The sequence below is a fragment of the Oncorhynchus kisutch genome, unplaced genomic scaffold (assembly GCF_002021735.2).
Source record: "Oncorhynchus kisutch isolate 150728-3 unplaced genomic scaffold, Okis_V2 scaffold2284, whole genome shotgun sequence".
NCBI lineage: Eukaryota > Metazoa > Chordata > Actinopteri > Salmoniformes > Salmonidae > Oncorhynchus > Oncorhynchus kisutch.
In genome coordinates, this window is record NW_022264229.1 from 1 (window position 1) to 26,678 (window position 26,678).

The window sequence follows — 26,678 nt, forward strand, 5'->3', positions numbered from 1 at the left end:
CACTATAGACACACTGCACCCCCTTCAGGTAGGGAGGACACACTATAGACACACTGCACCCCTCAGGTAGGGAGGACACACCTATAGGACACACCACTGCACCCCCTCAGGTAGGTGAGGACACACTATAAGACCACACTGCACCCCCTCAGGTAGGGAGGACACACTATAGACACACTGCACCCCTCAGGTAGGCTAGGAGGTCACACTATGGGGAGGACACATAATGTCCTTGCTCCATAGTGGTTGAAAACAGATTAGTTGTGCAGTATGTTTCTTTGGTGATTTGGGGTCAGTTTAGTCTTGTAGGATCCCCATTAGCTTGTCCTCATGCGTTCAAGCTAACTTTCTGGAGTTCACTTTCCCTTATACCTGAATGACCAGAAAAATGTCACGTTTGACATTTAGATTTACCCTCTCTGAGTCAGCTGCAAATACTGTATTTTGGGAAGCACTCCTCTTACTAACTCTCCATCCCTTTCTACCTCTCTTTCTCTCTCTCTCGTGCTCTCCCTCTGTCTAATCCTCCATCTCTCTCTCTCCATCCCTCCTTCTCTCTCTCCCTCATCTCTCTCGCTCGATCCCTCTCCTGCTCTCTCTCTGTTGTCTTTTTACAGGGTGATCAGTCGAGCCCCGGGTCTGAAGCTGGTAGTGGAGACTCTAATAACGTCTCTGAAACCTATAGGAAACATTGTCCTTATCTGCTGTGCTTTCTTCATCATATTTGGTATCCTGGGGGTGCAGGTAGGGGCTGTTATCTTTGGAGTACTTGTCTCTCCATCTTTCTTGCTCTGTCTTTTTTTCTATCTCTGTTTTCCTTGTTCCTTCATTTTATCAATATTTCACATTCCCTGTCTTTCTCCAACAACATATACCCTGTCTTTCTCCAACAACATATACCCTGTCTTTCTTCTATAAACATATACCCTGTCTTTCTCCTATAACATATACCTGTCTTTCTCCTCCAACATATACCCTGTCTTTCTCCTATAACATATACCCTGTCTTTCTCCTTCAACATATACCCTGTCTTTCTCCTATAAGATATACCCTGTCTTTCTCCTTCAACATATACCCTGTCTTTCTCCTATAACATATACCCTGTCTTTCTCCTCCAACATATACCCTGTCTTTCTCCTATAACATATACCCTGTCTTTCTCCTCCAACATATACCCTGTCTTTCTCCTATAACACATTCCCTGTCTTTCTCCTCCAACATACACCCTGTCTTTCTCCTTCAACATATACCCTGTCTTCTCCTCCAACATATACCCTGTCTTTCTCCTATAACATATACCCTGTCTTTCTCCTCCAACATATACCCTGTCTTTCTCCTATAACATATACCCTGTCTTTCTCCTCCAACATATACCCTGTCTTTCTCCTCCAACATATACCCTGTCTTTCTCCTTCAACATATACCCTGTCTTTCTCCTTCAACATATACCCTGTCTTTCTCCTCCAACATATACCCTGTCTTTCTCCTCCAACATATACCCTGTCTTTCTCCTTCAACATATAACCCTTTTCTCCTCCAACATATACCCTTTTTCTCCTCGAACATATACCCCTTTTCTCCTCCAACATATACCCTGTCTTTCTCCTCCAACATATACCCTGTCTTTCTCTTCCAACATATACCCTTTTCTCCTCCAACATATACCCTGTCTTTCTCCTCCAACATATACCCTCTTTCTCCTCGAACATATACCCTCTTTCTCCTTCACCATATAACCTTTTTCTCCTCCAACATATACCCCGTCTTTCTCCTCCAACATATACCGTCTTTCTCCTCCAACATATACCCTGTCTTTCTCCTCCAACATATACCCTCTTTCTCCTGCAACATATACCCTCTTTCTCCTCCAACATACACCCTGTCTTTCTCCTCCAACATATACCCTTTTTCTGCTCCAACATATACCCTGTCTTTCTCCTCCAACATATACCCTCTTTCTCCTCCAACATATACCCTTTTCTCCTCCAACATACACCCTGTCTTTCTCCTCCAACATATACCATGTCTTTCTCCTCCAACATATACCTCTCTTTCTCATCCAACATATACCCTCTTTCTCATCCAACATATACCCTCTTTCTCCTCCAACATAAAACCTGTCTTTCTCCTCCAACATGTAGCATGTCTTTCTCCTCCAACATATACCCTGTCTTTCTCCTCCAACATATACCCTCTTTCTCCTCCAACATATTCCCTTTTTCTCCTCCAGCATATACCCTCTTTCTCCTCCAACATATATCCTGTCTTTCTCCTTCAGCATATACCCTCTTTCTCCTCCAACATATACCATGTCTTTCTCCTCCAACATATACCCTGTCTTTCTCCTCCAACATATACCCTCTTTCTCCATCAACATATACCCTCTTTCTCCTCCAACATATACCCTGTCTTTCTCCTCCAACATATACCCTCTTTCTCCATCAACATATACCCTCTTTCTCCTCCAACATATACCATGTCCTTCTCCTTCAACATATACCATGTCTTTCTCCTCCAACATGTAGCATGTCTTTCTCCTCCAACATATACCCTCTTTCTCCTCCAACATATACCCTCTTTCTCCTCCAACATATTCCCTTTTTCTCCTCCAGCATATACCCTCTTTCTCCTCCAACATATATCCTGTCTTTCTCCTTCAGCATATACCATGTCTTTCTCCTCCAACATATACCCTGTCTTTCTCCTCCAACATATACCCCCTCTTTCTCCTCCAACATATACCGTCTTTCTCCTCCAACATATACCCTGTCTTCTCCTCCAACATATACCCTCTTTCTCCTGCCAACATATACCCTCTTTCTCCTCCAACATACACCCTGTCTTTCTCCTCCAACATATACCCTTTTCTGCTCCAACATATACCCTGTCTTTCTCCTCCAACATATACCCTCTTCTCCTCCAACATATACCCTTTTCTCCTCCAACAACACCTGTCTTTCTCCTCCAACATATACCATGTCTTTCTCCTCCAACATATACCCTCTTTCTCATCCAACATATACCCTCTTTCTCATCCAACATATACCCTCTTTCTCCTCCAACATACAACCTGTCTTTCTCCTCCAACATGTAGCATGTCTTTCTCCTCCAACATATACCCTGTCTTTCTCCTCCAACATATACCCTCTTTCTCCTCCAACATATTCCCTTTTTCTCCTCCAGCATATACCCTCTTTCTCCTCCAACATATATCCTGTCTTTCTCCTTCAGCATATACCTCTTTCTCCTCCAACATATACCATGTCTTTCTCCTCCAACATATACCCTGTCTTTCTCCTCCAACATATACCCTCTTTCTCCATCAACATATACCCTCTTTCTCCTCCAACATATACCCTGTCTTTCTCCTCCAACATATACCCTCTTTCTCTATCAACATATACCCTCTTCTCCTCCAACATATACCATGTCCTTCTCCTCAACATATACATGTCTTTCTCCTCCAACATGTAGCATGTCTTTCTCCTCCAACATATACCCTGTCTTTCTCCTCCAACATATACCCTCTTTCTCCTCCAACATATACCCTCTTTCTCCTCCAACATATTCCTTTTTCTCCTCCAGCATATACCCTCTTCTCCTCCAACATTATCCTGTCTTTCTCCTTCAGCATATACCCTCTTTCTCCTCCAACATATACCCTGTCTTTCTCCTTCAACATATACCCTGACTTTCTCCTCCAACATATACCCTCTTTCTCCTTCAACATATACCCTGTCTTTCACATCCAACATATACCATGTCTTTCTCCTCCAACATATACCCTGTCTTTCTCCTCCAGCATATACCCTCTTTCTCCTCCAACATATATCCTGTCTTTCTCCTTCAGCATATACCCTCTTTCTCCTCCAACATATATCCTGTCTTTCTCCTTCAGCATATACCCTCTTTCTCCTCCAACATATACCCTGTCTTTCTCCTTCAACATATACCCTGACTTTCTCCTCCAACATATACCCTCTTTCTCCTTCAACATATACCCTGTCTTTCACATCCACATATACCATGTCTTTCTCCTCCAACATATACCCTGTCTTTCTCCTCCAACATATACCCTCTTTCTCCATCAACATATACCTCTTTCTCCTCCAACATATACCCTGTCTTTCTCCTCCAACATATACCCTCTTTCTCCATCAACATATACCCTCTTTCTCCTCCAACATATATTCCTGTCTTTCTCCTTCAGCATATACCCTCTTTCTCCTCCAACATATATCCTGTCTTTCTCCTTCAGCATATACCCTCTTTCTCCTCCAACATATACCCTGTCTTTCTCCTTCAACATATACCCTGACTTTCTCCTCCAACATATACCCTCTTTCTCCTTCAACATATACCCTGTCTTTCACATCCAACATATACCATGTCTTTCTCCTCCAACATATACCCTGTCTTTCTCCTCCAACATATACCCTCTTTCTCCCATCAACATATACCCTCTTTCTCCTCCAACATATACCATGTCCTTCTCCTTCAACATATACCATGTCTTTCTCCTCCAACATGTAGCATGTCTTTCTCCTCCAACATATACCCTGTCTTTCTCCTCCAACATATACCCTCTTCTCCTCCAACATATTCCCTTTTTCTCCTCCAGCATATACCTCTTTCTCCTCCAACATATACCCTGTCTTTCTCCTCCAACATATACCCTCTTTCTCCATCAACATATACCCTCTTTCTCCATCAACATATACCCTCTTTCTCCATCAACATATACCCTCTTTCTCCTCCAACATATTCCCTCTTTCTCCTCCAACATATACCCTGTATTTCTCCTCCAACATATACCCTCTTTCTCCTCCAACATATACCCTCTTTTTCCTCCAACATATACCCTCTTTCTCCTCCAACATATACCCTGTCTTTCTTCTCCAATATATAACCTTTCTTTCTGTGTCTCTGTTTCCTCACCTTCCTCCCACAGTTGTCTGTCCCTCAGTCTCTGTCCCTTCTCTGTCTTTATCAGTCTTTGCCACCTGTCTTCCACCTCTCTCTCAATTCCCTAAATCATTCTTGACCATCTATGTAATGACCTCCATATTATTCCATCAAGTGTGTCTATCCTTTGATAATGACATATGAAAGAAACCACTTCTATGGTAACAACAAGTCATCTGAAGTGGCTCTGTCCATTGTTCCCATTGTTCCCTGACAGCTGTTCAAAGGGAAGTTCTTCTACTGCTTTGGCCCCGACGTCAAGAACATCACCAACAAGTCTGACTGTCTGCAGGCCAACTACAAATGGGTTCATCACAAGTACAACTTTGACAACCTGGGACAGGTAAGGATTTCTCCCAGTATCAATTTCAGATGAGGTGTCAAACTGATGGACATGGTGAATGGACCAGTATGAAATACTGAACTGATGGACATGGTGAATGGACCAGTATGAAATACTGAACTGATGGACATGGTGAATGGACCGATGGACTGATGTTTTGTCTGTGTGTTTTTGTCTTAATACAGTGCCTTGCGAAAGTATTCGGCCCCCTTGAACTTTGCGACCTTTTGCCACATTTCAGGCTTCAAACATAAAGATATAAAACTGTATTTTTTTGTGAAGAATCAACAACAAGTGGGACACAATCATGAAGTGGAACGACATTTATTGGATATTTCAAACTTTTTTAACAAATCAAAAACTGAAAAATTGGGCGTGCAAAATTATTCAGCCCCTTTACTTTCAGTGCAGCAAACTCTCTCCAGAAGTTCATTGGGGATCTCTGAATGATCCAATGTTGACCTAAATGACTAATGATGATAAATACAATCCACCTGTGTGTAATCAAGTCTCCGTATAAATGCACCTGCACTGTGATAGTCTCAGAGGTCCGTTAAAAGCGCAGAGAGCATCATGAAGAACAAGGAACACACCAGGCAGGTCCGAGATACTGTTGTGAAGAAGTTTAAAGCCGGATTTGGATACAAAAAGATTTCCCAAGCTTTAAACATCCCAAGGAGCACTGTGCAAGCGATAATATTGAAATGGAAGGAGTATCAGACCACTGCAAATCTACCAAGACCTGGCCGTCCCTCTAAACTTTCAGCTCATACAAGGAGAAGACTGATCAGAGATGCAGCCAAGAGGCCCATGATCACTCTGAATGAACTGCAGAGATCTACAGCTGAGGTGGGAGACTCTGTCCATAGGACAACAATCAGTCGTATATTGCACAAATCTGGCCTTTATGGAAGAGTGGCAAGAAGAAAGCCATTTCTTAAAGATATCCATAAAAAGTGTTGTTTAAAGTTTGCCACAAGCCACCTGGGAGACACACCAAACATGTGGAAGAAGGTGCTCTGGTCAGATGAAACCAAAATTGAACTTTTTGGCAGCAATGCAAAACGTTATGTTTGGCGTAAAAGCAACACAGCTCATCACCCTGAACACACCATCCCCACTGTCAAACATGGTGGTGGCAGCATCATGGTTTGGGCCTGCTTTTCTTCAGCAGGGACAGGGAAGATGGTTAAAATTGATGGGAAGATGGATGGAGCCAAATACAGGACCATTCTGGAAGAAAACCTGATGGAGTCTGCAAAAGACCTGAGACTGGGACGGAGATTTGTCTTCCAACAAGACAATGATCCAAAACATAAAGCAAAATCTACAATGGAATGGTTCAAAAATAAACATATCCAGGTGTTAGAATGGCCAAGTCAAAGTCCAGACCTGAATCCAATCGAGAATCTGTGGAAAGAACTGAAAACTGCTGTTCACAAATGCTCTCCATCCAACCTCACTGAGCTCGAGCTGTTTTGCAAGGAGGAATGGGAAAAAATGTCAGTCTCTCGATGTGCAAAACTGATAGAGACATACCCCAAGCGACTTACAGCTGTAATCGCAGCAAAAGGTGGTGCTACAAAGTATTAACTTAAGGGGGCTGAATAATTTTGCACACCCAATTTTTCAGTTTTTGATTTGTTAAAAAAGTTTGAAATATCCAATAAATGTCGTTCCACTTCATGATTGTGTCCCACTTGTTGTTGATTCTTCACAACAAAATACAGTTTTATATCTTTATGTTTGAAGCCTGAAATGTGGCAAAAGGTCGCAAAGTTCAAGGGGGCCGAATACTTTCGCAAGGCACTGTATGTATGTTTATATTTCATGTATTTCATGTGTGTTCTGTCTGTCTGTGTATGTCTGCATTTCTGCATGTGTGTGTGTGTGTGTGTGTGTGTGTGTGTGTGTGTGTGTGTGTGTGTGTGTGTGTGTGTGTGTGTGTGTGTGTGTGTGTGTGTTCTGTGTGTGTTCTGTGTGTATATGTGTGTGCGTTCTGTACCACAGGCTCTGATGTCCCTGTTTGTGCTGGCTTCAAAGGACGGTTGGGTCAACATCATGTACCATGGCCTGGATGCTGTAGGGGTGGACCAACAGGTAACTAGTCTAATAGTGGTCATTAAGTCATAATATTTCTATAGATGTATTATTATTTCAGTTGTGTTGGCTGACTGATCTATCAGAGCATACTCAACTCCTTCTCTCCCACTCCTCCTTCGACTAAACACTCACATGCACCACTCCTCTCTCTCTCCCTCGTTCTCCCCTCCCTCTTCCCTCCCTCCCCTCCCTCCCTCTCTCCTCCCCTCTCCCCTCCCTGCCTCCATCCCCCCTCCCTCCCTCCCTCCCTCTCTCCTCCCCCTCTCCCCTCCCTGCCTCCCTCCCTCTCCCTCTCCATCCCCCTCTCCCCTCCCTCCCTCTCTCTCTCTCCTCCCCCTCTCCCCTCCCCCTCTCCCCTCCCTGCCTCCCTCCCTCTCCATCCCCCCTCTCCCTTCCCTTCCCTCCCTCCCTCTCTCCCTTTAGCCAGTGATCAACAACAGTCCATGGATGCTCCTCTACTTCATCTCCTTCCTCCTCATCGTCAGTTTCTTCGTTCTGAACATGTTTGTGGGCGTGGTAGTGGAGAACTTCCACAAGTGCCGTCAGAACCAGGAAGTGGAAGAGGCTAAAAGGAGAGAGGATAAACGACGGAGACGCATGGAAAAGAAGAGGAGGGGTAAGGGAGAGACAGGAAGAAGAGATAGTGCAAGGTGCCTGGAGAGAGAGAGGGAGGGTGAGAGGGAGAGAGGGATAGAGGAAGGATGAGAGAGAGAAAGGGAGAGAGGGATAGAGGGAGGATGAGAGGGAGAAAGGGAGAGAGGGATAGAGGGAGGATGAGAGGGAGAAAGGGAGAGAGGGATAGAGGGAGAAAGGGAGGATGAGAGGGAGAAAGAGAGGGTGAAAGGGAGAAAGGGAGGGAGGATGAGAGGGAGAGAGAGGGTGAGAGGGTGAGAGGGAGAGAGAGAGTGAAAGGGAGAAAGGGAGGGAGGGTGAGAGGGAGAGAGAGAGGGTGATAGAGAGAGAGAGAGAGAGAGAGAGAGAGAGAGAGAGAGAGAGAGAGAGAGGGTGAAATGGAGAAAGGGAGGGAGGGTGAAAGGGAGAGAGGGAGAAAGGGTGTGAGAGAGAAAGGGAGGGTGAGAGGGGGAGAGAGAGAGAGAGAGCGAGAGGGATGGGGGAGAGAAGAACAGACAGAGATAGATCATCAATAATTGTGTGAATTGTTTATGAGTATTACTCTTGACAGGAGGACATCACAGGAATGCTTTTGAATAGTGTACAGTAATACTATGTATAAAGCACTATTACCTGTGTTTGTCTCCCCTTGCCAGACGCCCAGAAGATCCCCTACTATGCCAGCTACAGCCCCCTCCGCCTGTGGATCCACACTCTGTGTACCACCTACTACCTGGACCTCTTCATCACCTTCATCATCTGTATCAACGTCATCACCATGTCACTGGAACACTACAGCCAGCCACGAGTAAGACTGGAGGGAGCGGTGTACGTGTGTGGGTGGGGGTGGGGGGGTACAGAAAGACAGAGTGTTGTGTGTTTTCATGTACACAGTACCATATGTGACTCCTTCTCTCTCTCTCTCTCTCTCTCCCCTTCCTCCCTCTCTCCCACCTCCTCTTTCTCCCCCTCCTCTCACCTCCTTCTCTCTCCCTCCCACCATCTCCTTCTCTCTTCTTCTCCCTCCCACCTCCTTCTCTCTCTCCCCCTCCCTCCTACCTCCTTCTCCCCCCCACCTCTTTCTCTCTCTCCCCCTCCTACCTCCTCTCTCTACCCCCCACCTCTTTCTCTCTCCCCCCCTCCCACCTCCTCTCTCCCCCCACCTCTTTCTCTCTCTCCCCCTCCCTCCCTCCTCCTCTCTCTCTCTCTCTCCTCCTCCCTCTCACCTCCTTCTCTCTCTCCCCCACCCTCCCTCCTCCTCTCTCTCTCTCTCTCCCCCTCCCTCCCTCCTCCTCTCTCTCTCTCTCCCCCTCCCTCCCACCTCCTTCTCTCTCTGTCTCTCAGTCTCTGGATCTAGTGTTGAAGTACTGTAACTATTTCTTCACATCCACCTTTGTACTGGAGACCCTCCTGAAGCTCACCGCCTTTGGCTTCCGACGCTTCTTTAAAGACAGGTAGTTACAGGGCCACACTGACTTACTGAATAAACACTGTATTCACTGTTGCACTGGGGACACACTGTGTGTGTGTGTGTGTGTGTGTGTGTGTGTGTGTGTGTGTGTGTGTGTGTGTGTGTGTGTGTGTGTGTGTGTGTGTGTGTGTGTGTGTGTGTGTGTCATCTCAGTGTGTATGATTCATAGCTGCCCTTCTTAACCACAACTCCATTAGAAAATAGTTATTCTGACTTCAATGGTACTTCCTGGTAGTGTCATAGCTGAACTATAGCTGAACTATAGCTGGGATACTTCAATTGTACTTCCTGGTGGTGTCATAGCTTTACTATAGCTGGGATACTTCAATGGTACTTCCTGGTAGTGTCATAGCTTTACTATAGCTGGGATACTTCAATTGTACTTCCTGGTAGTGTCATAGCTTTACTATAGCTGAACTATAGCTGGGATACTTCAATGGTACTTCCTGGTAGTGTCATAGCTTTACTATAGCTGAACTATAGCTGGGATACTTCAATGGTACTTCCTGGTAGTGTCATAGCTGAACTATAGCTGAACTATAGCTGGGATACATTAATGGTACTTCCTGGTAGTGTCATAGCTTTACTATAGCTGAACTATAGCTGGGATACTTCAATTGTACTTCCTGGTATTGTCATAGCTTTACTATAGCTGAACTATAGCTGGGAAACTCTCTGTATAGTCAAATACAGATACTGCTGAGCTACTGAATAAACACTATCCACACTGCTACACTGGGGACACTGTGTGTGTTTTCTCACTCTGTGTGATTCATAGTAGTAATGCCATAGCCGTAATATAACCAGTATGCTCTCTCTATACTAAATGGTACTAGTAAAGGTGACTGAATTAAATACGCTGCACTGGGGACACTGTGTGTGTCATCTCACTGTATGATTCATAGTGTTTGCTGTACTGTAGGTAGTTAAAGTTAGGGTTACATTTAGGTTGACAGGTTAGGGTTAAAGTTAGGTTGACAGGTTAGGGTTACGGTTAAAGTTAGGTTGACAGGTTAGGGTTAAAGTTAGATTGACAGGTTAGGGTTAAGGTTAAGGTTAGGTTGACAGGTTAGGGTTAAGGTTAAGGTTAGGTTGACAGGTTAGGGTTAAGGTTAGGTTGACAGGTTAGGGTTAAGGTTAGGTTTAAGGTTAGGTTTAAAGGATAGAGTTAAGGTTAGGTTTAAATGCTAGGTTAAACGTTAGGTTTAAAGGTTAGGGTTAAGGTTAGGTTTAAAGGTTAGGGTTAAGGTTAGGTTTAAAGGTTAGGTGTAAGGTTTAAAGGTTAGGGTTAGGTTAGGGTTAAAGGTTAGGTTTAAGGTTAGGTTTAAGGTTAGGTTTAAAGGTTAGGGTTAAGGTTGGGTTTAAAGGTTGTGCCAGCTAGTGACCACTCTGCAGAGCTGCCTCCAGAACAATATTCATGATGCTAATCTGCTATACTTGCATTGTGTGTAGATGTATCATTGTCCATTTCATCAGATGCAGAATAACTATAGTTAGTACACTCCTCTATCCTCATCTCTGACCCATCTCTGACCCATTCCTGACCCATCTCTGAATCATCTCTGACCCATTCCTAACCCATCTCTGACCCATTCCTGACCCATCTCTGACCCATCTCTGACACATTCCTGACCCATCACTGACCCATTCCAGACCAATCTCTGACCCATCTCTGACCCATTCCTGACCCATCTCTGACCCATCTCTGACCCATTCCTGACTCATTCCTGACCCATCTCTGACCCATTCCTGACCAATCTCTGAATCATCTCTGACCCATTCCTGACCCATCTCTGACCCATCTCTGACTCATTCCTGACCCATCTCTGACCCATTCCAGACCAATCTCTGACCCATTCCTGACCCATCTCTGACTCATCTCTGACCCATTCCAGACCAATCTCTGACCCATTCCTGACCCATCTCTGACCCATTCCTGACCCATCTCTGACTCATTCCTGACCCATCTCTGAATCATCTCTGACCCATTCCAGACCAATCTCTGACCCATTCCTGACCCATCTCTGAATCATCTCTGACCCATTCCAGACCAATCTCTGACCCATTCCTGACCCATCTCTGACTCATTCCTGACCCATCTCTGAATCATCTCTGACCCATTCCAGACCAATCTCTGACCCATCTCTGACCCATCTCTGACCCATCCCTGACTCACTCCTGACCCATCTCTGAATCATCTCTGACCCATTCCAGACCAATCTCTGACCCATCTCTGACCCATCTCTGACCCATTCCAGACCCATTCATGACCATCTCTGACCCATTCCTGACCCATTCCAGACCCATTCATGACCATCTTTGACCCATTCCAGACCCATTCATGACCATCTCTGACTCATTCCAGACCCATTCATGACCATCTCTGACCCATTCCAGACCCATTCATGACCATCTCTGACCCATTCCTGACCCATTCATGACCATCACTGACCAATTCCTGACCCATTCATGACCATCTCTGACCCATTCCTGACCCATTCATGACCATCTCTGACCCACTCCAGACCCATTCATGACCATCTCTGACCCATTCATGACCCATTCATGACCATTCCTGACCCATTCCTGACCCATTCATGACCATCTCTGACCCATTCCAGACCCATTCATGACCATCTCTGACCCATTCCAGACCCATTCATGACCATCACTGACCCATTCCTGACCCATTCATGACCATCTCTGACCCATTCCAGACCCATTCATGACCATCTCTGACCCATTCATGACCCATTCATGACCATCTCTGACCCATTCCTGACCCATTCATGGCCATCTCTGACCCATTCCTGACCCATGGACTCAATCAGGAAACAGAAATCACAGAAGAATCTCTCTGCCTCCATACAGTCCAATATCTCACCCTCACTGTGAGCAATATGGTGGAGCAGTGATTTCTCCCATTCTGTTATTACTGTTATTAATTCAATTACACCCACATTACTGTTAACAGGACCCAGATCAACCCACTCACAGATACATGGAGCATCACTAGAGCCATTCCTACTCATTCTCTTTCTCTAATTGTTTTCCCATTCAACATAATGGGTTACTGATGAAGCAGATAGATTGTGGCTGATGTTGGATATCAATTCATTTCATTGACTCAGTACTGAATGGTTGGTGCTGAACTGCTGCTGCTGTTGACAACACATACACGTTGAAGATGTTGATGCGAACAAAACACAAACATTTACCTGGTGCTTTAATGGTACTGACCCATTTTCTATGATGGAAGCAGAGAAAGAGAGAGAGGGGGTGGGAGGGGAGGGGGGGTAGAAGAGAAAAGAGGGGGAGGAGGGGTTGGAAGAGAGAGAGGAGATCAAATAAATGAGAAAGAAGAGAAAGAGGTAAAGGATGGAGAGAGAGAGAGAAAAAGGAAGAGAGAGTACAGGGGGTAGAGAGAGAGAGAGAGAGAGAGATGTATGTTAGTGTGATTGGGCAGCACCTCGTCTCTTTTCTATGACATCAGTGGCATCTGGCAGGACAGTCTAGCTGCATGCTCAGTCTGAGTTTTCTCAGCGTGTCTTAAAGTGGAGATGTAGGCAGGTGGAAACAGTCTGGGTTACTGGGCACACACACACACACACACACACACACCACACCACACACACACACACACACACACCACATATAGTACACAGTACACACACACACGCACACACACATACATTACACACACACACATACACACACACACCACACACACACATGTACCTGTACAGTACATGAATGACCCTGATGGAACATGGCCTCCAGTGTGATGACCCTTTGCTCTCTGACTCTGTGTGTAGGTGGAATCAGTTGGATCTGGCCATCGTGTTGCTGTCAGTGATGGGCATCACTCTGGAGGAGATCGACTACAGCGCTTCTCTCCCCATCAACCCTACCATCATACGCATCATGAGGGTGTTGAGGATCGCACGAGGTAATGAGGGAGGGAGGGTGGGAGGAAGGAAGGGAGGGAGGGAGGGAAGGAGGAGGGAGAGAGAGAGAAGAAGAAGTGCATTTGAGTGTTTAGTCGCACCCTGGCACACACACACACACACACAAACACACAGTTCAACACCTTTTCTACTCACGCCCCTCTGGAATCTATGGATAGCATGACCCAGTGTACAGACCCAGTGTTCAGACCCGGTGTTCAGACCCGGTGTTCAGACCCAGTGTACAGACCCAGTGTACAGACCCAGTGTACAGACCCGGTGTTCAGACCCAGTGTACAGACCCAGTGTACAGACCCAGTGTACAGACCCAGTGTTCAGACCCAGTGTACAGACCCAGTGTTCAGACCCAGTGTACAGACCCAGTGTTCAGACCCAGTGTATAGACCCAGTGTATAGACCCAGTGTACAGGCCCAGTGTACAGACCCAGTGTATAGACCCAGTGTACAGACCCAGTGTACAGACCCAGTGTTCAGACCCAGTGTACAGACCCAGTATACAGATCCAGTGTACAGACCCAGTGTTCAGAGTCAGTGTACAGACCCAGTGTACAGACCCAGTGTTCAGACCCAGTGTACAGACCCAGTATACAGATCCAGTGTACAGACCCAGTGTTCAGAGTCAGTGTACAGACCCAGTATACAGCAGATCACTGCTTCTTCATTAATCCTACCAAAGCTACAGCTCATGACTAATGGTTGGGCCAGTGGGAGGGCCATGAGCGAGCGAGAGTGTATGTGTGTATGACAGTGTCTGTGAGTGTGTGTGTATGGCCACGTCTGTGAGAGTGTGTGTGTGTATGACAGTGTCTGTGAGTGTGTGTGTGTATGACAGTGTCTGTTAGAGCGTGTGTGCTGGGTATAAATTTAGCTGTGACCTTTCGGAGGCTGGATGTTTCCCGTTTAGTCCAGAATTGAACCGGAGGGAATTCCCTAAATGCCCAGCATTTATAATCTCCCCCTCCACTTCACCTCTCCCCAGCCCTCATCATAACCTTTTTCTCTGTTTCTGTCTTTCTGCCTCTCTCTCTCTCTCTCTCTCTCTCTCTCACTCCATCTATTCTCTCCATCCCAGTTCTGAAGTTGCTGAAGATGGCTAAAGGAATGAGAGCTCTGCTGGATACGGTGGTCCAAGCCCTACCACAGGTACAAATGCACGCACACACACACACACCCAGATAAACAAACATTGGGTGAGCCAATACTATGACAATGCTCAACACGGGCCAAAACAGCCCCCCTTCCCCCTCACACTGCCCTGGGAATCCATCCTAAGTTTGAGGCCTGGGGGAGAGAGCTGCGGTAGAAAAGTCCCAAACTGCAACTAGGACAGGCCGATCAATGACCAGGAATGTATAGTCTCTCTCTAGCTTTCTGGGCAGTGCTAATTGGTGACTCAGACAGGCCTCCCTGCCACACACACACAAATTCATACACACACACACACACACACATAGCTCCTATGTATGATGAGTGCAGACAAACAGAGGGACTGATTGAATGATTATGGCTAGGATTAGAGGCACTGCTTACATTTTTTTAAATTAACAAGCATTTTTATCTGTTTTTCAACAAGCTGTTCTACCAAGGGTTATTATGTAGATGATGGCAGCTGCAATCAAATGAGATGATGATCTTCAAACAGTAGCTATATCGCTGTACATAATGTGGACAGTGTGTGCTTTCAGGACCATGGAGAGTGCTTTGGGAAAAAGACTATTCATAAAGAGTGCTGATCTAGGATCATGTCCCCCTGTTTTATTCATTAGGATCTAAAAGGATAAACTGATCCTAGATCAGTACTCCTATTCTCCTATAGACATTATGAATACCGCCCTGGTCTAGATACAGCCCCTAGGCCCATAACCACTACTGCCTAGGCACCTCATGTAGATGTGAAAGGATTTGACATCATGCAATATGGAAGTAGCTCAACCTTTCACTCTAATATGCTTGGACGGAGTTTGACCATATTGCATACACCTCTCATATTCTTTCTGATCTCTACAAGTGGCTAGGGGTTGTTTCTGGCTGGGGAAAACTGATATTAATACCTACTACATTAAGAAATGAGGTGTGGGTTATTAGATCTGGTTGGGCTGGAAAGACATGACTCCTTTTCCTAAATAAGGTTTGGTCCCGACCACATCATTCCCACAGAAAAAGAGAGAGATAGAGAAAGAGAGAGAGAGAGGTAGAGAGTGAGTGAAAGAGAGCAGGCAGGGAGAACAGGCAATGAGAAGGAAGGAGTGTAGGGAAGACGGAGGTAAGGAAGAACGGATCTCCTCTCCTCCACTGCTATCGATCCCTGTCTCATTAACACAGGACCCTGGGTCGTCTCCCCAAGGGCATCAGGCAGGTAATTAACACCAAGGTGATTAAAGAGGTGTGTGTGTGTGTGTGTGTGCGTGTGTGTGTGTGTGTGTGTGTGTGTGTGTGTGTGTGTGTGTGTGTGTGTGTGTGTGTGTGTGTGTGTGTGTGTGTGTGTGTGTGTGTGTGTGTGTGTGTGTGTGGTGTGTGTGTGTGTGTGTGTGGTGTGTGTGTGTGTGTGTGATGAGAGAAGACAATCAGTCTGCTATAGTTACATCTTGAGAAGGAGGGGAAAAATCACCTGCCAGGGTAGTGTTACACACTGTCAAGACTGAGAGTAATGGTGTTACATGGAGAAGCCCCTGACAGATGTTAGCTAGCTAGCTGAAGGTAACACTCAAACACATTACGACCGACGCCATCTCTTATCACAGAATCTGCCTAAAATAATCAGCAATTATCTAACATTATCCCATTTCTCCCCAACTGAGCTAAAATGGCTACCATCTGCTGTTCACTAGATGGTAGTGGTGTCGTTCAGTCACATCACATAACCACTAAAGCCAGTTGTTTTCTCTCCTCCAGGGGCTGGGTGATAAACTTCGGATATAGCCTATGTTAGTAGGCAACGCTGCGTGAAAATCACCATTTCTGCTTTCTAAAAGCTAATTACGAGTGCTCACAGCGACATCTTGTACCATTCTCTTAGCTACTCATTTTTTTTTTTATCCCTGTGATGTTTTTTCTCTCCAGAAAATACAGACTTCCTTAAAACTAGTCCCTTGGCCGGGAGAGATTAGCTATCCCCTCTCTGGATTTGCATCTATGGCCACAGCCACTATTCGCTAGCTAACATTAGCATTGGGGACCAAAACACAGTAAAAGTGAATGGATCCTGGCTAGCATAGCAAGCTCTTAGCTATGTGCACAGATCAAAGTAAATTCAAGACTCACTTATCACTGACCCAGGTTTCACCCGACATAAATTCACCCTTTGTTTGTCTCTTGGTTGCTTGGATCACCCCTCATAGAAACATGTCATTAAGAATCATAGATCATTAAACTGATCTCAATGGAATATTGCTATTTTCAGAGGTGCTTAAATCATCCCCAGTAGTGTAAGATCTACAGTCTCCCTGGTAGATACATCACTAATCAACTGTGACACAGGTAGCTGGAGAGAACTTGCATTAGTTCTGGCCCAAAGGGAACTCGGTATCATACTGAGACAGTCTGACGAGAGACTGAGACTGACAGTATGACAAACAAAGTCTGGATCTAAAGTGCTTTAGAGATTTTTATAGAACTGTTACGTCACTACATAATTTCTACTTAACTTAGACATTGCTGACCTGCGGCATGTTCAGTAGACCCAAACGGGAGAAAACCTTTTGAAATGGAGGTATTACCACCTGAGCTTGTCCACGAAGAACACACACTTTTCCTTTGTTGGTTTCAAAAACTTTCCCGGACATTCAGTACCTGCTGAACACAACCTTGGTCTCTAACCCTGACTAAACACTCCTATCTTAATAAACCTGGGTCGTGTTCTTCTATGAAAAACAGCTTCACATCTGTGAATGTTTGTCTTGCGATTTGTTAGCCTGGTAGAGGCTAGATCATGCTAGATCTGGATAGAGCAGGTTAGATCTGGATAGAGCAGACTAGATCATGCTAGATCAGGATAGAGCAGACTAGATCTGGATAGAGCAGACTAGATCATGCTAGATCTGGATAGAGCAGACTAGATCAGGCTTTTTGGTATTTTTGGTATTTCATTAGGATCCCCATTAGCTGTTGCAAAAGCAGCAGCTACTCTTCCTGGGGTCCACACAAAACATGGAACATTACATAATACAGAACATTAATGGACTAAAACAACTCAAGGACAGAACTACATAAAAAAATGTAAAGGCACACATAGCCTAGATATCAATACAGACACACAAACTATCTAGGTCAAATAGGGGAGAGGCGTTTTTTGAAACCAGGGCAGCTTTTTTGAGCAATATGTGATGGAACAGAGTTATGTGCAATAATGGCTCTATATAATACTGTACGCTTTCTTGAATTTGGTCTGAGTTTGGGGACTGTGAAAAGACCCCAGGGGCATGTCTGGTGGGGTACATGTGTGTGTCATAGCTTTGTGAAATTGACTATGCAAACAATTTGGGATTTTCAACACGTTAATGTTTCTTATAAAAATAAAAAGTTATGCAATCAGTCTCTCCTCAGCTCTTAGGCAAGAGAGACTGGCATATATGTAGTATTTATTATCAGCCCTCTGATTACAATGAAGAGCAAGACATGCTGCTCTGTTCTGGGCCAGCTGCAGCCTAACTAGGTCTTTCCTGCAGCACCCGACCACACGACTGGACAATCAAGATGAGACAAAACTAGAGCCTACAGAGCTTGCTTTTTGGAGTGTGGTGTCAAAAAATCAGAGCATCTCATTATTACGGTCAGACCTCTCTCCATCGTTACAAGCATTCAATCTATAGGTTTTGACAATGACAGTTTACAATTTAAGGTATCGCCAAGTAATTTAGTCTCCTCAACTTGTTCAACAGCCACACCATTCGTTTTCAGGTTCAGCTGAGGTCTAGAATTTAGGGAATGATTTGTACCAAATATAATGCTCTTAGTTTTAGAGATGTTCAGGACCAGTTTATTACTGGCCACCCATTCCAAAACAGACTGTAACTCTTTGTTAAGGGTTTCGGTGACTTCATTAGCTGTGGTTGCTGATGCGTATATGGTTGAATCATCAGCATACATGGACACACATGCTTTGTTTAATGCCAGTGGCAGGTCATTGGTAAAAATAGAAAAGAGTAGAGGGCCTAGAAAGCTGCCCTGCGGTACACCACACTTTATATGTTTGACATTAGAGAAGCTTCCATTAAAGAAAACCCTTTAACTTCTATTAGATAGATAGCTCTGAATCCACGAGGTTGAAAAGCCAAAACACATATGTTTTTTCAACAAAAGGATATGGTCAATAATATCAAAGGCTGCACTGAAATCTAACAGTGCAGCTCCCACAATCTTCTTATTATCAATTTATTTCAACCAATCATCAGTCATTTGTGTCAGTGCAGTACATGTTGAGTGCCCTTCTCTAAAAGCATGCTGAAAGTCTGTTGATCATTTGTTTACAGATAAATAGTATTGTATTTGGTCAAACACCATTTTTTCCAACAGTTTGCTACTGGTCTACTGTTAGAACCAGTAAAGGCTGCTTTACCACTCTTGGGTAGCAGAATGACTTTGTTCTTCCCTCCAGGCCTGAGGACTAAGAATTTCCTCTGGGGCTCAGATTAAAGATATGACAGATAGGAGTGGGTATAGAGTCAGCTACCATCCTCAGTAGCTTTCTATCTAAGTTGTCAATGCCAGGAGGTTTGTCATTATTGATCGATAACAATAATTTCCCCAACTCTCCCAAACTAACTTTACAAAATTCAAACTTGAAACGCTCTTCTTTCCTTATTATTATTATTTTTTAAATGCATGAATACAATGGCTCACTGTTTGTTGTTGGCATTTCCTTCCTAAGTTTGCCCACTTTGCCAATGACGTAATCATTAAAATAATTGGCAACATCAAATGGTTTTGTGATGAATAAGCCATCTGATTCGAATTGCTCTTTCTGCCCATAATTCCATTTAAAGTAAATGTGCAGTAAGTCAGCCAGTCAGATGTGCAGCCAGACTTATTAGCCACTCTTTTTGCCCCATCTCTTTCAACCATACAGTTTCCTCATCAATCCATCGAGCCGTAACAGTTCTAACAGTCAGTTTCTTAATAGGTGCATGTTTATCAATAATTGGAAGAAACAATTTCATAAATCCATCAAGTGCAGCGTCTGGATGCTCCTTATTAATTGCATCAGACCAACAAATATTTTTAACATCATCCACATAAGAGGCACAGCAAAATATTTTGTATGATCTCTTATACACTATTTTAGGCCCAGTTTTTGGAATGTTGGCTTTCTTGCATATAGCCACTATATTGTGATCACTGCATCCAATGGGTACGGATACAACTTTAGTACAAAGTTCTACAGTGTTAGTAAAAATGTGATTGATATGATCCTGGATGATCCTATTCCTGTAGTGTTTGTAAACATCCTGGTAGGTTGATTAATAACCTGAACCAGATTACAGGCACTGGTTACAGTAATAAGCTTCCTCTTGAACGGACAGCTTGATGAAAACCAGTCAATATTCAGGTCTCCAAGAAAGCAGACCTCTCTGTTTACATCACATACACTATCATGCATTTCACACATATTATTTAGATACTGACTGTCAGCACTTGGTGGCCTATAACAACACCCCAAAAGAAAAGGCTTTAGATGTGCCAAGTGAACCTGCAACCACAACACTTCAATAACAATTGGCATAAGGTTTTCTCTAAGCATTACAGAGATATGGCTCTGAATATATACAGCAACACCTCCCCCATAAGCATTTATGTCTCTTCTATAAATGTTATATCCTTGTATTGCTACTGCTGTATCATCAAATGAGTTATCTAAGTGAGTCTCAGAAATGGCTAATATATGAATGTTATCTGATGTTAGCAAGTTATTGATTTCATGAACCTTCAGGCGACATATATTAATATGGGCTATTTTCAGCCCTTTCCTGGGTAGCTTATCAGAGATAGACATAATACTGAAAAGAGCAAGCAAAGCTAGAGAAAAATATATACATTCAGTAGTCCATAATCAATTTGTGTGTGTGTGTGTGTGTGTGTGTGTGTGTGTGTGTGTGTGTGTGTGTGTGTGTGTGTGTGTGTGTGTGTGTGTGTGTGTGTGTGCACCGCAGTTGAAGCTACGAACCCATAGGCTTGGCTCTCTCATCTCTTCCAGGCTTCTGGGAAGGTGAACAATGAGCCTGTCATAGCAGATGTCAGCGATGTCCCCACGCTCTCTGACAGCTTTCATGGCTGGGATAAGTTCTTTCCTCTTCTGGTGCACAGCTTCAGGATAGACCTCGTTGAGGAAGATATATGTTCCTCTCAAGTTCTTGGCTCTTTCCAGAACAGCTACCTTGTCCTTGAACTTCAGGAACTTGACCACTATCGGGCCTGTCACCTGGGACGGTGGTGGGTTTTCCAGTCCTGTGGGCGCGCTCCACCTCAATCTTCCTGTGGTCCGTCTCCAATTTCTCAGAGATCATTTCCCTCACTTTGTCCTCAGACTCTGTCCAGGTCTCATGTGGAGATTCTGCAATTCCAACCGCAACCATGTTGTTCTGCCTTGATTGTCCCTCCAGAAAGTCTAATTTATCTGTCGTTGTTATCATGGATTCACATAAAGAACTGATGTCCTCTCTCAACGACTTACAGATGGCTGTCATCTTGCTGTTCTCCTGTTTCAACTCATCGAGCTGACCCTGGGAAAACTGCAAATTGTTATTCAGGTCCTGGACCTCTCTGGTCAGGTCGTTCATTATTTTACTTGTTGAATCCACCAGTATTTGGACAAAACACTTGAAGCTATTTTCTTGTTGTTGTAACAACTGCTTATACTATTTTTGTTAGTTTAAAAGATCCTTCACGTGTGATAGAAAGACACTGTCCTCAACGGTACTCCCCCCGCCTTTGGTCGTTGTCATGGTAGCTAGCAACGTAGGTCCAGACAGGGCAGGTCACAGGGAGGTGACAACAACAAACAGCAGGGATCTAGACAGCCATGAACCCGGAACCATCTGCAGTCCCAGCCACAATGGCTAACCACATCGCGGGCTGCTTTCAAGCCCTCAAGAAAACCCAGCTAAGCCAGCTGCTACGCAAATTGCTACTCAGACCCATCCTTGGTCGGCATGATCACTGGACAGAGACTAGCAGTCCCAGCAACTGATGCCAACTGTGTTGCGGGTTCTGAAAGTTAGATTTCTACTAAGAACTTTCCAATACACTTTCAAAACAACAAACTTTTCAAAACAACAAAACTGAACTCTCCCTCGTTCAACCGGAAGTGATGTGTAGTGTGGAAGAGAAGAAAGACAGGAACTATTGAAGAAATAACTCTGCGGCTTTAGAGGCAGCTTCTTCGCAAAACAGAGACTTGTTCACTCAAGCCTGACGCAAGCATTTGTTCAGATGTATAAAGATATATAATTTGCTAGATCAGGCCAGAGCAGACTAGATCAGGCCAGAACAGACTAGGGCAGGCCAGAACAGACTAGGGCAGGCCAGAACAGACTAGATCAGGCCAGAACAGACTAGATCAGGCCAGAACAGACTAGAGCAGGCCAGAACAGACTAGGGCAGGCCAGAACAGACTAGATCAGGCCAGAACAGACTAGGGCAGGCCAGAACAGACTAGGGCAGGCCAGAACAGACTAGAGCAGGCCAGAACAGACTAGAGCAGGCCAGAACAGACTAGAGCAGGCCAGAACAGACTAGAGCAGGCCAGAACAGACTAGAGCAGGCCAGAACAGACTAGATCAGGCCAGAACAGACTAGAGCAGGCCAGAACAGACTAGAGCAGGCCAGAACAGACTAGAGCAGGCCAGAACAGACTAGAGCAGGCCAGAACATGCTAGATCAGAACAGACTAGAGCAGGCCAGAACAGGCTAGATCAGGCCAGAACAGACTAGGGCAGGCCAGAACAGACTAGAGCAGGCCAGAACAGACTAGATCAGGCCAGAACATGCCAGATCAGAACAGACTAGAGCAGGCCAGAACAGGCTAGATCAGGCCAGAACAGGCTAGAGCAGGCCAGAACAGGCTAGAGCAGGCCAGAACAGGCTAGATCAGGCCAGAACAGACCAGAGCAAGTCAGAACAGACTAGAGCAGGCCAGTAGAGCCTCTTCCCCCAGGGTACCAGACGAGACAGAGCTGTGTGCTGGCTGATGTGACATTGGCTCTGTAAGGTTACATCTCACTAATGGGATTGTGTTTTCTGAGCATATTTACTACATAACCTCTTTATGCAGTACCATTCAGCAGACAGAGAGGGATCTACTGCTGTGTGTCCTGGGTGGCTTCCAACTACACAGTCACAATAACAGAGTAAGGTTACTCAAACTGACAACTTTTCCAATTCTCTCCTCAGGCTCCTCTTGAGGATTCTGATACGATGTAGGACTTGGGCTTTGGTCGTGCACCACATGTCCAGCTTTCACTTCTCTATTTTTGGTAGCAGGCCTGCCCAAGCGAAAGGCAGAACAACTAGCAAATTATGCCTCTACTGAGGATTCTGATAAGGTAGAGGCTGTGCCACAACATGGATGCTGGGACCAATAGGTTTTGTTGCTTGGTAAAAGGCAAGGCCAAAACACCCGCTGTTCTTTCAGTGGGATGCAATGTTTAGAATGTATGATTTGGTGCCTCCAGGACAATTCAGACGGCTGATTGAGGATCTTTTTACAGAAAAATGTGTTATTTATATTTGTTTTGCTTTTCGTACTGTATTTGATGTGTATATTTTTGTCTCTACGGTGTTCATCCTTATTTTAAAAACAACAACATTTTCACCTTTATTTAACTAGGCAAGTCAGTGACAGCCTACACCAGCCAAACCCGGATGACGCTGGGCCAATTGTGCGCCGCCCTATGAGACTCCCAATCACAGCCGGTTGTGATACAGCCTGGATTTGAACCAGAGTGTCTGTAGTGACGCCTCTAGCACTGAGATGTAGTGCCTTAGCCCACTGTGCCACTTGGGAACCTAAAATCACTCTGTAAAAGAGACCTTGGACTCAGCATGACTCCCTGTCAAAATAACGGTTCAATGCAAAGACCATGTAGAGCAGAAACAGTTCCTAATACTGTTCCTATGTGTGTTTCAGGTGGGGAACCTGGGCCTGCTCTTCATGCTCCTGTTCTTCATCTATGCAGCACTGGGGGTTGAGCTGTTTGGAGAACTGGGTGAGTTGGTAGTGATGGGCTGGAACAAAACCCTGCACACCCAATGGCACGCCACATTCAGAGTTGTACATATCCAATCCTGTTAGATTACAGAGCCAAGACAGAATTAAAAAGGGACTTGTAGTTAAGTATCTGGACGCAGCCAGAACCCAGAAGTATTAAGAAGACTAGGCAGGAGAACAATAACACGTCAGCTAGGCCTGTCTTCAAACTGTCACACTCTCTATGGGACTCTAGTCAGGTCTGCTGGAGGTCATCTCTCATCCCATCAGTTTTGAGCAAAGGATTAGAGCCAAATGCAACTGTAGTAAGGAGAGAGATGTGTAAACAATCAGCCAAGACAGCTTTAAGACCCGGAGCAAACAACCACATCTGCTGTTGTTGGTTGTTGGTTTCTAAGAGGACTGAACAGATAAATGTTCTTTATATAAACTGTTATTTTCTCTTCATGCATCTTTATCTCTCCCTCTGTCCCTTCGTCTATCCCCCTGTTCCCCCTCTCTGTATCTATCTTTCTCTATTTGTTTCTCTCTCCCCTTATCTCTCACTCTCTCTTACCTCCCCATCCCTCTCTCCCTCCCCCATGTCTCCCTCCCCCATACCTCCCTCCCTCCCTACTCTCCTCTCCCAGTGTGTAACGAGGACTACCCATGTGAGGGGATGAGCCGCCATGCTACCTTTGAGAACTTTGGCATGGCCTTCCTCACTCTGTTCCAGGTCTCCACAGGGGACAACTGGAATGGGATCATGAAGGTATGGATGGACTTCTACATGGTGTTCTATGGAGTGTTTATTACAATAAATGAGATAGTTGATCATCTGATACTTTAACCCAAAATGACTTGGATTACCATGTTTCAATGTGTTGCTATTTGGGTTGTATTATTCAGTTCTCATTTTGATGTCTGTGGTTGGTATTTGGTGCCTGGCTTCTTAGCTGCAGAGAAGTTTCAGAGTAATTACAAGCCCTGTGGCCCTAAGGGCAGACCCTAGCCTATGTCCTGCTGCTTAAGAAGACCATTCCAATCCTCCTCTCCTTGAGCGCTGCCATAACCAGACCTGTCACAGCTCTGTATATCCTCTGTAAAGATGGCCTTTTTAAATAGGGGAATGTGTCCCACTCCCATTTCACAGTCGTCGCCCCCCACCCCCCCACGCTCAACGCATTATGGAGTGTGACAGGGGCGCACCGTAAAAACACCTCAGTGGTTTGTAGAGGTGCGGGTGAGGATCACAGCCGCTACCTCTCAGCTGAAGTGGTGAACTGTAATCACCTCTCTTAGATTACTACTGATGAGACCTTGTGAGCTTTCACTGCCTTTTACCTGGAGATGTGTTGGATGCAAACTGTCTGGAACGAGGGAGGGGGAAGAGAGAACGAGAGTGAATCACCACTGTGCTGACTAGAGAGAGGGGAGGGAGGGATAGAGGGAGGAAAACGAGGGGAGAGGGGAAGAAGGAAACACTTGAGACTACACAGTGAAAAGGTCAAAACAAATGAGAGAGAAGAGACTAGAATCAGCTCATGTCTGGATGTCTTACAGTTAATGTATGACAGGTCAATTTGCTCTCAAAAGTCTTACATAGATATCTTTGTTTCAAGTTGGAAAGCTTAACTCTTGTTCATGAAGTTGTTCATTAGAACGTGTTGTTTCTGTATAGTCCTGTGTAGCTCAGATGGTTGTGGGTTCGATTCCCCACGGACGACCAGTACAAAAAAAGTATTCAAATCTATGCACTCACTAATGTAAGTCGCTCTGGATAAGAGCTTCTGCTAAATGATGTAAATGTAATAATGTCTTAGCAGGACTTCATGGCTTGACCTAACAGACAGCTCTATTTCTCCTCTCTCCCACCTTCCCTCCCCCTCCCTAGGACACGTTGAGGGAGTGCCCTCCGGACTACGGCCCTGACTACTCCTGCAACCCCAGCCTGCAGTTCATCTCTCCCATGTACTTTGTGTCCTTTGTGTTGACGGCCCAGTTCGTCCTGATTAACGTGGTGGTGGCGGTGTTGATGAAGCACCTGGACGACTCCAATAAGGAGGCCAAGGAGGAGGCAGAGATGGACGCTGAGATTGAGCTGGAGCTGGCCACGGGGGCCCTATGCTGCATGGGGCCGGAGGGAGTCTGTGCAGGAGGGAAAAAAGGTGGAGGAGCAGGGGGAGGTGGAGGGGGAGTTGGAGGAGGAGTGGATAGGGGGATGGGAGTCCCAGGCAGTTCCTCCGGGGGGAATATGCATCATCACGTGGCAACGACGCATCCAGGAACACTGCAAGATCCGAACAATCGTGATCCCTACTCTCCTGCACAGGTGAGATGGATGGATGAATACATTTCTGTCCATATGGGTCTGTCTGTTTCTGTCTATTTGTCTTTCTATTTGATATTATAGGAATTACACATATAAACAGTCTGACACACCCGTGTGTAGTACATAGACGTAAGGTTGAGGTCATTATGACAGGGAGAGAGAGGACAAGAACAAGAAAAGACAGAGGAGACAGAAAGATAATCAGAGACATTTAGTCTCCTTCCCGTTCTGACATCCTCAGTGTTTTAGACTGACCGCCCATCAGTCCTGTTTAACTCAGTTTGTCTGCTGGTTCACTCAACCTTTCATAATGTAATACAAAGGAGCCAGGGACGATATGAAGAGACAGCGAGAGAGAGAGAGAGATGAGAGAGAGATGAGACAGCGAGAGAGAGAGAGAGATGAGAGAGAGATGAGAGAGAGAGACAGAGAGATGAGAGAGAGATGAGAGAGAGACAGAGAGATGAGAGAGAGATGAGAGAGACAGATGAGAGACAGATGAGAGACAGATGAGAGAGAGGAGATGAGAGAGAGAGAGGAGATGAGAGAGAGAGAGAGAGAGAGAGAGAGAGAGTTTGAGTTTTAAATACTCTTTATTGGGTCTGGGGGCCCACCACACAATAAATACTCATACAAAACCACAGTTACACATCAATTAAAAACACAACTCCAATTCCTCCTCCACAGTAACTACACACAACAGC

General features: G+C 45.1%; 1 protein-coding gene across 1 annotated transcript; it reads left to right on the plus strand.

Annotated features, from left to right (window-relative positions):
- Positions 1-617: 617 nt before the first annotated feature.
- Positions 618-26,314, plus strand: LOC116369774 (voltage-dependent T-type calcium channel subunit alpha-1I-like; the record flags this gene model as incomplete). Its single annotated transcript, XM_031819581.1, has 11 exons — positions 618-744; positions 5,183-5,308; positions 7,319-7,408; positions 7,835-8,027; positions 8,680-8,831; positions 9,368-9,477; positions 13,310-13,443; positions 14,535-14,605; positions 23,583-23,661; positions 24,293-24,414; positions 25,537-26,314. Coding segments are annotated over 11 exons (1,723 nt in total), but the record flags the coding sequence as incomplete, so codon positions are not given.
- Positions 26,315-26,678: the final 364 nt, after the last annotated feature.